Here is a 13,324-nt window from a genome sequence, read left to right on the forward strand (position 1 = left end):
TATGTTGTTTGCTGAGCTAAATGTGCGCTGTTTTGCATGGAATAATTGGACATCTGTAGTTCTGACTATGCTCAGTAGGTGATGATATGAAAACCAAATAGTTATAACGTTTATTTAGGGCTGACCCCAATTTGTTGACTGGTCGATTGTTTGGTCGTTAGGCTGTTGGTCGACCGAGATCTCAGTGAACTAATCCATTGCGGAGGCCTACACTAAAAGCCAATTTATGCTTGATTCAAAAATGTGGTCGGAGGCTCCATATGGAGGGTGTGATGCAATTGCGGAGCCTCCAGAGGCATGCAGAGGCCAAATCGAGCTCTGTACCACATTGCCATTCGCCTCCCAAATGTTGTAACAATGCAGACGGCTCTGTATAGCTCCACATTGACATGTTGGTTGACGATAGGTGGGGGCGGTACATCCTTTATAAACACAAACTCACTTCCTTGACAACAGCTCTGCACTGCTCCACGAAGTGCAAGAAGTATGAATGTCCTTATTTCTGCTGAGGCCATTCTTTCCCTGACTTCTGCTGAGGCCATTCTTTCCCTGACTTCTGCTGAGGCCATATTACCTTAAATGCTGCACGGTCAATGAAGACGTTGGATTGACCATGCGCCCAGATGCACAATGCACTTCTCCCTAGAATGCACTCTCTACCGCCAATTTGTGCACATTCATTGTGTGAATTGTTTGCATTTTATATATATCAATTCCCCATTACATATATCACCAGTAGCACATGTACCATTAATTCCTATCCTTTCTAATCTACAATGTTTGTTACTTTGGTTACAGTAATATATTTTAATGCATTCACTATTATTATTGCTGTCTCCTTGTTCTCATTGTCGGAGTGGACACATTGTTTGCAGAGTGCACAACCTATTCTACACTTGTGAGAAACAAGTTTAGGTTTATTTAATTCCATTTAGGAGTTCTGTCAATTTAGTCATTGTCTTTTGTTTGGAGCGCTCCTGTAAATGTTGAGTAAGGATGCGCACGCAATGAAGTAAGCCTATAGGCTACCCAAATATACGCATATAAATGTACCCATTTCGGGATCTGATAGTATTTCTGATTGGCTTAACGCACGACCACTAATGACATGGAGCTTCTCAAAGTAATGGTTTCTTCACCTCAAACAGCAAGCAAACAAAGTCTGTTTTTACATCCATTGAGAATTACAATAGTTCCTCAGTGTATTTGAAAAATCTTTCCAGCTCTCTCCCTTTCAATAACAGTGGTCCCGTGTGGCTCAGTTGGTAGAGCATGGCGCTTGCAACGCCAGGGTTGTGGGTTCAATTCCCACGGGGGGACCAGGGTTCAATTCCCACGGGGGGACCAGGATGAATATGTATGAACTTTCCAATTTGTAAGTCGCTCTGGATAAGAGCGTCTGCTAAATGACTTAAATGTAAATAACCACTCAGAGTGAAAGGGAAAAATGTCATGCTCTGATCCAGTGGAAATGTCATAAAATAGGCTTCTTATCCGTGCTTGACTTGGAATGAAATAGGTTCTGGTACTCATTTTGGGTGCTGGTACTGTTTATATTTAGGTGCACGAGCTCCACAATACTTTTGAGCTAATATTCTATAAGAGGAACAGGAGCTCAAGCAGTAGAAAATCTGAGGTGCCGGCTGCCCAAGTGAAGCACTGCTTCTTATCCCTTGTGCAAATAGATGTTTCTAGTTCGTTGCAGACAGGCAGGGGCGCAACTTTGGTTTTAGAAGTGGGGAGGACATAATTATTATTATTTTGTATGTTTTATCCAGTCTGATAAACACTCCAAACAGCCTACCCGACCGCTCAGAGGTCGTCCACATGGTCCTAAGCCACACCGTTCCCTCCTGTTTATCCAGTTCCAATGATAAAACTGGGAAAATGTCATTTCAAATGTCCTCCCCGTCCCCAGTGAAAGTTGCACCCCTGCAGACAGGCCATGTGTAGCCAATGTGGTTTATAGAATATTTATTTTTATCAGGATATTTTCTACCTGCAGGCTGCAATGGTAGCCTAGTGGTTAGAGCGTTGGGCCAGTAACCGAAAGGTTGATGAATCGAATCCCCAAGCTGACAAAGTAAAAATCTGTTGTTCTGCCCCTGAGAAATGCAGTTAACCCACTGTTACCAGTGCGCCGAAGACGTGGATGTCGTTTATGGCAGCCCCCTGCACCTCTCTGATTCAGAGGGGTTGGGTTAAATGCGGAAGACACATTTCAGTTGAATGCATTCAGCTGTACAACTGACTAGGTATCCCCCTTTCCGAATGTTTTTATTTGTTGACTTTATGTAGGCTATTTTTACAAAGTTGGCAATGGAAGTTACTTTTTAGGTTTTCATTTAGATTTGGATAGAATTTTGATTTACCACATGACAGTGATTTTGAGATAAATTAAATATATACATTTCAACTGTTTCACGAAAATGTGCATATGAAAACCATAACTGGCACGCAGATCGGTAAAAATGGTAAGATAAATTGGCATTTCACATGAGAAAGGTTGCTGACTCCTAGTGTAGCCTATTACCAGCAACTTCCGGAGAGTAATGGCAGAATCTGCAAAAGCCAGCAGGAGGAGAATAGTTGGGTCAGGTTAAGTTTTTTTTCTTCTGGCTATCTAGATCTCTGGCATCCTCTTGAGGCATCAAACTGTAAGCTTAAAGCATCAGACAAGATGCGGACAGCTCTAGGAAGTGCCTTGGTAAAGTATTCAGACCCCTTGACTTTTTCTGCATATTGTTAGGTTACAGCCTCATTCTAAAATTGATTCAATAGTTTTTTCCCTCATCAATCTAACAACAATATCCCATGATGACAAAGCAAAAACAGGTTTTTATAAATGTTTGCTAATTTATTAAAAATAAAAACAGAAATAATACATATACATAAGTATATTCCACAAGCTTGACAAGCTTGATTCTACAAGCTTGACACACCTGTATTTGAGGAGTTTCTCCTATTCTTCTCTGCAGATCCTCTCAAGCTCTGTCAAGTTGGATGGGGAGCGTTACTGCACAGCTATTTTCAGGTCTCTCCAGAGATGTTAGATCAGGTTTAAGTCCAGGCTCTGGCTGGGCCACTCAAGGACATTCAGAGACTTGTCCAGAATCCAGTCCTGCGTTGTCTTGGCTGTGTGCTTAGGGTTGTTGTCATGTTGGAAGGTGAACCTTCGCCCCCAGTCTGAGGTCCTGAGAGCTCTGGAGCAGGTTTTCATCAAGGATCTCTCTGTACTCTGATCCGTTCATCTTTGCCTCAATCCTGAGTAGTCTCCCAGTCCCTGCCGCTGAAAAACATCCCCAAAGCATGATGCTGACACGACCATGCTTCACTGTAGGGATGGTGCCAGGTTTCTTCCAGACGTGAAGCTTGGTATTCAAGCCAAAGAGTTCAATCTTGGTTTTATGAGACCAGAGAATCTTGTTTCTCATGGTCTGAGAGTCTTTCGGTGCCTTTTGGCAAACTCCAAGTGGGCTGTCATGTTCCTTTTACTGACGAGTGGCTTCCGTCTGGCCACTCTACCATAAAGGCCTGATTGGTGGAGTGCTGCAGAGATGGCTGTCCTTCTGGAAGGTTCTCCCTTCTCCACAGAGGAACTCTAGAGCTCTGTCATACTGACCATCGGTTTCTTGGTCACCTCCCTGACCAAGAACCTCCTCCTCTGATTGCTCAGTTTGGCCGGGGGGTCAACTCTAGGAAAAGTCTTGGTGGTTCAAAACGTCTTCCATTTAAGAGACAATCCTGTCTCAACTCTCTACGGACAATTATTTTGACCTCCTGGTTTTGCTTCCACATGCACTGTCAACTGCGGGACCTTATATAGACAGGCGTGTGCCTTTACATATCATGTTAAATCAATTGAATTTACCACAGGTGGACTCCAATCAAGTTGTAGAAACATCTGAAGGCTGATCAATGGAAACAGGATGCACCTGAGCTCAATTTCAAGTCTCATAGCAAAGGGTCTGAATACTTAGGTAAATAAGGTATTTCTGTTTTTAATATTTTATACATTTGCAAAAAAAATAATAATAATGTTTGTCAATATGGGGTATCGTGTGTAGATTGCTGAGGATTCTTTAAAAAATATATATTTTAGAATAAGGCTGTAATGTAACAAAATGTGGAAAAAGTCAAAGGGTCTGAATACTTTCCGAAGGCACTGTAGTTTATTTTATTAAAACACATAGGGTGTGTCTATATATGGAAAAGTACACGTTTAAAAATGTTGAGCAATCGATTGGTCGAAAGAACAGACGACTTTCAGTCAGCCAAGATAATTTTTTGGGGGGGACAGCCCTACTTTAACAATCCCTTGAAAATGGCACGTAGTTGTCTTTGGTTTTAGCAGAACTGGGGGTCTTCTTGCCTCCCAGCAGCTAAATCTAACGTATTATGACTTTTTATTGAAACATTCAATAAAATCTACTTCATGTTTTAGGGGCATATTATTTTCAATGAAAATGATGAAAGTAGTTGATTTAATGATTGAAGACATGGATTTTACAGGCAATCAGTTCCTACAGTGAGCGCCAGGGAACTAACCTCTGGTGGGCCAGATGGAGACCAGGACAACAACACAAAGTTAGTGGTTTAATGATGACTTACACATTAAAAAAAAACATTGTAACAAAGTCTACTCTGTATAGTGTTAAATTTAACCCTGCCTCGTTTCAAATTCTACTGCCTTAAATAAAACTTACAAAATTAATAATTGCAGAAGAGCACTGTAATCAGATGAGTAAATAATAGGTTTAATTACAGCAAAGTAAAATACTTTTCTACATTTAAACCTGTCTGTCTGTGTTTTTATTTTATTTTCTATCCACTGCTTAAAATTGTGTGTGTGTGTGTGTGTGTGTGTGTATAGAGTGAAATAGATATTTAAAGACATTGGTAACTAGTCTTTACATAATGCTCAATCCTGCTTTAGTAGTTCACTAAACTACACAGTGCAGTATGTTGTCCATTGAAGTTGTTGTCTCTGGCTCTTTTGATATCAGATCCAGAATGAATAATAAGGTTTGTGGTAGTTTGAAAAGGTTTCATCCACCTTAGGCCAGGAGTGTTTCCAATTCACATGACCGGAGAAGAAAAACACCAGCCCTGTAGTCACAGATGAAAAAGGAAGCTATCTATAATGATCATATTTTATAATTGCCTACAAATAGGAGCCAGAGTTTTACCTGACTAGGTCATGAGATCAGGAAAATTCAGGCCCCAGAAAAGACACATACAAATTTTGCCACACCACTTTTGAACCTGTGGTGCCACTTTTGTCATTCACCTGACATGCATTTTAGTAATGATGAAATAAAGATATCACTGTGGGAGATGACTGGACAGTTATCAAGGAAAATACAAAAATAATAGGCACTATTTAATCACCTACAAAATCCCAATTAAAATCCTGCACAATTCACTTTACTTGTCATGCATAAATCGGTCAACGTCCTTTCCCATACTGACAGGCTACTTTCAGCACCGAACAGCTCCTGCAGCTCGCTCCACCCATATTATACCACTTCACAAAGAGGATTGGCAGCAATAGCAGCCACACGCGTGTGTCTACGACACTTCAGGTGCCCTATGCGATATTGGAAGGGATGGGACTATGAAAGCAATTTGCTCGAGCCTCCAGTATTTCCTCTGTTTTCACTCTAATTCTCCTGCCTGCTCTAGGAGGATTGAAATAGGCGGCTTGTGTTTTACCTCGCCCATGGCTCTGTGTAAAAGCGACTCCCGGAGCTACCCGCTGCAATAACATAGCTGTTTATAATTAGCTGCTTGGAGTTGGGAAGGCGTCACGTCCAACTAAAAATGTCTGTGCAGTAAGAGGATTGGTTGACTGTGAAAACATCTGCCTGACACTCGGTTGCAAAGCGTGAACGGCGGTTGGTGAAGCAAGTAAAGTCGAGCATCTCTTTATCATGGACAAGTAGCAAGTAGCCTAGAGGTTTTGGTAGAAGGCTATCTTTAAATGGCACCTTATGTTATAAAATAGGGATGATACGAAGTAATCGCATAGTAGTTTAACATTAGCGTACACATTTAGTCGTTGCTCGAAAGGGGTTCGTTTCGGTTTTCAACAGAGAGCAAACGGATTCTTCACTGTGTCGGTAAAAGAAGTCAAAGTATGTGTTTTTTCCTTATTCAAATGCTTTTGCAAATGGGATTTGTTTTCGGATCCAATTATGGGTATGTAGAATGGTCGGATAACGACAAAGACGCAGAAATACGAGGAAAGAATCCTTCTATTTACAGCACTCAAAATATCAACAAGGAATCGCTGCACCATCCAACTTATTACCCAGGATCCGCCACGGAGCGCACCGTGGTGGCGCACAAAATCGAAGAGGACCTGCCTAGAGTGGTGACAGCTTTCCTGCACACTGGAGACTCTTCGGCTCTTGAACAAGTCAACTGTTCTCGGAGGTATGAGTTGAGTAGCCTCCGCGGTGGAACCAATGTGGCCTCTCACTATTCTCTCCATAGCGTGCTGGACACTATAGCGCACGCGACCAATTTCCTGAACATGATTTTACAAGCCAACAGGTCGCGAGAGTACAGCCTTCGGAGGGATATTCACTGGTACCACGCGCTGGTTCGAAGTATTCTTGAAGGCGACCCCAAAATTCACAAGGCAGTGGTTACATTCCATAATGATGCTCCAACACCGGGTCCTCGCGTTTTCCTTCAAGCGACAAGAACTGACAGGGAAGTGGTCCTCCAGGACCTTTCCAACTCTGCTCACCATAGTCTCAAGAGCAGGAGCCCGGATTCTGAGTGGTTTAACGAGTTCAGGGACCGAAAGAAAATGCACAGTCAGAGAAGGGCGTCAGGCAGAGACGCCACAGCCACTCAAAATAGCTACATTCTGGACAAAAGTCAAATCAAGTGGTCTGCACCTTACCTGGAATGCGAGCATGGGAATTTCGTACCACACTGGTTACTCACCTTGTCTGCTGGGTTCTATGGGTTGAAGACAAATTCCGCACCCGAGTTCAGGTGAGGCTAAGGCTGTCACTCGTGACTGTTTGTTTGAAAGTAACACATTCGGTTAAAATGTGCCGCCTCTATTGTTTATTGATTGAAAAAATGGTAGGTAGGCCTAAATATAGTTTTTCTGGCCCTGAGTAGACAGCGTTGCTGAACTGACCTCGCGCTGCCCGCGCTTTGAAACAGGTGCATGGAAAGGGGCCCTAATAAATCATTTCAACACAAACAGTAGGATAAAGCTGCTTCCCCATGTAACAGTATAACTTGAGTCCGTCCCCTCGCCGCCATTTCACATCCGTTACACCCACAACAACGTTTTAAAGTTTACCTAGAGCATCTTATTATGATAGTAACTGTAGACCTATCCTCTATTCTGATGCTTGTGGATAGTTTGCACAGAGCTAGCCATTATTGAAAACAGCATTTGGTCCTGCTGTGGTAGTCGAATCTTCAGTAGCTTATAATTGAGAAAGCCAACCCAAACATAACCCATCTGTATTCCCTCCACTTTACAAAGAATAGGTCCAGTGAATATGAAATAAAACTTACTCAGTGAATAACTATGAATAAATGATTTGTCCCATCCAGTGATATGCACAGCAAGAGGGCAATACATTAAACTGAGGATAGGATAGACATTGTGGGACGTTTGAGTAGTCTATAGTTGTTTTCCTGCTTGGCTGATGCTTGTGCAATCCAGAAATCAGCCCCAGTGGAAGGAACAGATGGCTTGATAGTATAACACATGTCTTTGAGATTCTGTCTATGAACACTGCTGTCTGTCAAAAACAGCTCATGTTTTTTTTGTAATCACACTGGAAGACTACACTTCCTTTTTGTGTTTGCTGTAAAAAAACATACAACTGAAACAGTAGGCCTAATTAGTTTTACTTTGCTATCATAGCTTGCATGGTTCGAAAGACCTGGCTTTGTTGTATGTTTTTGTGCGATAGGTGTTTGAAAGTGTAGGTTAGTTAATTAGGAAACACAAAGCACGTCATATTTCAAGGCTCCAGTCCAAGTGTGTGCAAAAATAAATTTAGTCATGAATAAATTATAAAAGACATGCAGTACAATGGCAATCTGAAACCACTTTGAATTTCAAGTCCACTTCACTCCCACTTAAATTTCAATGCTGCTGTGTCCACATAATAATTCCAGCATGTTAGTTTATGACTGAGCCTGATTTGTTTAGGCAGGACTACAGATCTTAATTTGAACCGTTTCTCACAGCAGGAAAATAATCTTTCAGCAACAGGACATGTGAATTATTATGTGTATTATAACTAATGGACATTTTTATAGGGGTGATATATTTTTAGTTAGTTTGATATTTCTAAGTGGAAATTATAAACTTTAGAAGTCTTTTTAAACGTTGAATACACTACAAGTTTGCATATCCAGTCGTGAAGGAAAATGATCTGCGACAGCAGAGTGATCAAATTAAGATAGTACATCTGTATGTAAGTTAGTCCGTTTTGTGCATTTCTTTAGCATAAATGCAAGATGATCTCAAAGCGGTTGCCTGAGCCGATCCCAAACAATTACCAAGCCCATATCATTAAGCAAGGGGCTCTGGTATGGAGTGCTGCAGGTACAGCAAAAGTTTAGCCTAGTTCTAACCAAGCACCACAACTGACTCTACTAATTTACAGCACCAACTAAGCTGATTTATTAATATCAGTGATTGGCAAAATTTCACCTACCTGGCCTCCCAGGGATTCCATGACCAGGGTTGCCCACCCTTGCTCTAGTCCCTTGTTGAAACCTCTTCACAGATTAAAAAGGTTTTGATAGGTCTCTGCAATAAGGTAAGAACTGTCATGATGCTTGCTCACACCGATCCAGACAATTCAGATCTGGAAGGGGATAAACAAAGGCCTATGTGTAGAAAGGTATTATTTGGCATTGGACCATTGTTGACATGTCTCCACTACAAATTTGATACATTAGCAGCCAGACAAAGACCCCTGCGGTTGCTGCTTAGCCAAAAATCATATCTATCAACTCGAGCTCAACCATAGAGGAGGCATTATCGACCTTGGAGCTGCTTTTAAGACTTTTCGGATTTCAAGTCCAATGTACTTGTTTTCTAAAGTTCAGTCCTCTTCTTATGGCCACGAACACAACGTGACAGCCATTTTATGAGGACATTGGTATTAAAACGTGACAGCCATTTTATGAGGACATTGGTATTAAGCCATCGGCGAGATGACCTTTAATTAGCTGCGAAAGTAACTGCTTCTACTGGTTTTTAAAGAGCTGGTTACTGTTCAAAATTTCAGAATGTCCTGAGGGCACATTAAAACTCAATTGACATTCCCACAAATGGATGTGGCATAGTTGTCTAGTGATTAGCAGCAGGAGCATGACTTTAAGAACAGGCCTGTGGATTCGGTTTTACAACTACAACCCCAACGTGTCGAGATCAAAGAGAATCCCACTGCACTGTCTCGTCTCTCTTCCTTTTTCTGAGAGTTTGTGGGCCAACTCTTTAGATGTACATCCAAAGCAATCTATCCACCCCAAGGATAAAAGAAACCAAGACGGATCATGTTTTTTTGTAAACCTAATCAAAATGTAAATGATTCCAGTGTGCTTTTTTGAAGGATATGCAGAATGAGAACATTGGCTTTGAGCTTGAGGTATTGGTCCATGTCCTCAGAGGCGTCTCCTCTCTTTCCTCCCAGCTGGATACAGGTTCATTTAGATCTCATTTTGTTTGGTTTGTTTGGATTAGACTGGCTATACGGTCATTGTTAGGCTTGCTAAGTGTTACCAAATATGGTTAAGTACTACTTAATTCATTTTTGGGGGTATCTTTACTATTTATATTTTGACAACTTTGACTTTTACTCCAATACATTCCTATATAAAATTATGTACTTTCTACTCCATCCAATTTCCTTGACACCCAAAAATACTTACATTTTGAATGCTTAGCAGGACAGGAAAATTGTCCAGTTCACATACACAGAAAATCATCCCTACTGCAACTGATCTGGCAGACTCATTAAACACAAATGCTATGTTTGTAAATGATGTCTGAGTGTGCCCCTCCCTGGCTATCCATACATTTAAAAAACAAGAAAATAATGCTGCCTGGTTTGCTTAATATAAGGAATTTGAAATGATTAACACTTTTACTTTTACGTTGGATACTTAAGTACATTTTAGCTTAAGTATATTTAAAAGCAAATACTTTTAGACTTTTACTCAAGTAGTATTTACTGGGTGACTTTCACTTTTATCTGGTCATTTTCTATTATGGTAGGGTATCTGTGATTTTACTCAAGTATGACAACTGGGTACTTTTTCCACCACTGGTTATGTATGGCTGTATGGTTTTGTTTCTAGCAGAGTGACTTAAAAAGAAAATCCCTCCTGCTTGGTGGTTACCCCATGAATCCTCACATTCTCACACACATTTTTTCTCACCTTCCTTCTCTCCCTCACTCCCTCCCACATGCACACAGATTATTCTGCTTATCCACACTTCCTCTATCACAGTTACATGTTCTTTCTTTCGCGTCTTATTCCTGCGCCTGGGGAAAGATGGCATGAGCCTCAGCCTTTTTTCTTCATGGGTGTTTGTTCCAGTTCCCACCAGACAGATGGAGCGAATGGTTGTCAGGCTCCTCTTGAGAATGACCCCTGAGGCCTGGGCATTATAAGAGAGGGAGAAAGAGAGATGGAGATAGAGGGGCAGACAGACAGACTGGGTGAATTGGGAGATCATGTTTGATTTTGTAATAAAGAGTGGCAAGATTGCCAGACACAGAAATACAGAGATCAGGGGGATTAGTGGTAGACTGAAAAAAAAAGTTAAGAAAAAGAGAGAAAAGGAAAGCGAAAGAGACTAACAGACAGAGACTGAATAAAGAGAGCGACCCACCTGGGGCCCATTTGATCATCTTAAACTACATGAAAGAGAACACCTGATGGCAGGCTGGGAGCTAGCCCCGCCCCCTCCCCGTCCATATAATCATATTTATTGTAGTCTAGAAGTCTAATCTGATCCTAGATCAGCACTCCTACTCTCAGACTTTTTATGTATACGGGCCCTGAACAATAGCTAGCCTGATTTAACTATAGCTGACTCAATATGCATCCAGCAGTCCATCTATCCAGTTGTCCAAATGCAAACTGTGGATATGTGAAGATGCTTTGGATGCAAGCCAATGCAGTAGCCTAATTAATCATGTGCCAGTAGATAGAGAGCGTGTGCGCAATATTGTCTCCCAGAGGTAAACAACATCAAGCGCACCATCAGTCTATTGATTTACTGTAAGCCTCAAATATATTTATGTTTTGGTTACAGTAAACATGATGCTCAGAGCTGGAGTCGACATAATTCAATTGGGCTATTTAAGCTTGGCTATATCTCTCATTAGGGAACATTTAAATAAAGATTTTTATTTGACATAACATATAAACCAGATACACAGGATACAGTTTTTTTGTTGCAGTTGATGTTAAATTGGACAAAATACTCTGGCATTCAATGCTCATACCAGTTTTTGCCTTGAATAGTTTATTTCCCTCAATAGTTCACCTGTAGACATTGGACCAAAGTAGAGACCCTGTTATAGATGAGGTCACAATGGATTGCACATTTGCCTTTCTTTCTCTATCTTACGCTAAAAGAGACGTCTGAGTGTAAGCTAACTGCTCTCTCTAACCTCTATGCACCCCCCCTCTCTCTCTCTCTCTCTCTCTCTCTCCCCCTCTCTCTCTCTGTGTCTCTTTCTCTCCTCTTACAGGGGTGTGGTTCGAGTGGATGTCAACCTACAGGATGTGGACATTGACCAGTGCTCCAGCAGTGGCTGGTTTGCTGGAACTCACCGATGTAACGTGACCAGCATGGAAGTGAGTCTACTTCCATTCAACTTTCCATCCATTCATCCACCCATCCATCCATCCATCCATCCATAGTTACCCCTCTTGGTAAAAACATGGTTGTTATTGTTAATCCCAGTACTAAATCTAGTGGCGCTTCCACAAATGTTTTGCTAACAAAAAATCATACAGTACATAAAGACCTTAGTAAGAATGCAGTACATTGCTTCTTTGCCAACAATGTACTGTATGTCCCTCTGAATATAATTGGTAATGCATATAAAAATTCTGGGTACTTGTCAAGATAACAAATACACATCCTATATCTCTACTGCTACTGGGGAAATCAATGAAGGCAAGTTTATGGTTGAAATGTTGTTTGTCTCCATGTAGACAGTAAATTCACTCTTGTGAGCAGCAGTGCAGGTTTATTTTTGTGTAGGTTTATCTTTGTTGTTATGTAAAGAATAGCAAGATTAACAGAGCTCTGTAACAATATTTGCATTGAATATGCAGGAAGGATGCTGCATATAAGCCTTTGCTTGTGGGCGTGTATTGTTCACGGCTTAATACATTGTAAAACACTCTCGAAGTGAAATGAGGAGGTTTTTACTAGTGTACTAAGACTGGCACCGGAGAGACATCATGTTTTATCACACTCAGAGTGCAGGCTATATCGACAGAACCATCCGTCTTCCAAGTTGTTGATGCTGTGTGTGTGAAGTAGGGGTGTGTGTGTGTGGTTTGGTTTTACTATCCTTGTAGCGACCAGAAGTCCTCACAAGGATAGTAAAACAAGGAATATTTGGATGTGTGGTCATTTCGGCAGTCCCCACAAGGAAAATTGCTTTTTTAGGCTTACATGCTGACCAGACCGGTCACGTCGCGCGCGCGCGCGTCGCAAAATAAATGTAGAAATCCATGTTATTCAATTATTGCACCCACACTGCTCGCGCGCGCCAACGAGCGTCTGCGATGCCAAGGGCTAAAATAGAAGTCATTCCTATTTCTGATGCAGATCGCGCTGAAAGTCCTGCCTCTCCCATCTCCTCATTGGTTTATAGAAGCAGGTACCCATCTCCTCATTGGTTATACCCACGTGGGTGATTGAAAGATGAACTTTGTTGCCGGTTGTGTAGTAATACTATGAAAGTTTAGATGCGATCACCATATAAGTTCAAAGATGAAAAAGCCTGGAAGGAGGAGAGATGACTAGAAACGATTTGGTTGGCCGTTTTATGTGTGGATTGATTGTCGGAGTAGAAGACCTTGTGCATTTCAGGTAAAATAACAACTCAATGTTTATATCCCAGGACAAATTAGCTAGCAACAGCAAGCTAGCTAAATAGGACAAATTAACGTTAGCTAGCAAGTGCAAGCTAACTAGCTAAATTGCCATACATGTTTAATGCTTTTCGACCTGTCCCCAAATTAATGTCATTGGTTCAGAGTTTGTTTTGATATTTTAACCTGCGTGTCGTGA

At 41.3% G+C, this 13,324-nt stretch overlaps 1 protein-coding gene across 1 annotated transcript in view; it reads left to right on the top strand.

Moving 5' to 3' along the window:
- The first annotated feature begins 6,172 nt into the window (after window positions 1-6,172).
- LOC120056238 (probable G-protein coupled receptor 158) overlaps window positions 6,173-13,324 on the top strand; it is an 80,773-nt gene continuing 73,621 nt past the window's right edge. Inside the window, exons 1-2 of the mRNA XM_039004488.1 lie at window positions 6,173-7,011; window positions 11,766-11,871. Coding sequence (XP_038860416.1) covers window positions 6,173-7,011; window positions 11,766-11,871 — 945 coding nt within the window. The remainder of the gene's footprint in view (window positions 7,012-11,765; window positions 11,872-13,324) is intronic.

Source organism: Salvelinus namaycush, chromosome 11 (assembly GCF_016432855.1).
Source record: "Salvelinus namaycush isolate Seneca chromosome 11, SaNama_1.0, whole genome shotgun sequence".
Lineage (NCBI taxonomy): Eukaryota > Metazoa > Chordata > Actinopteri > Salmoniformes > Salmonidae > Salvelinus > Salvelinus namaycush.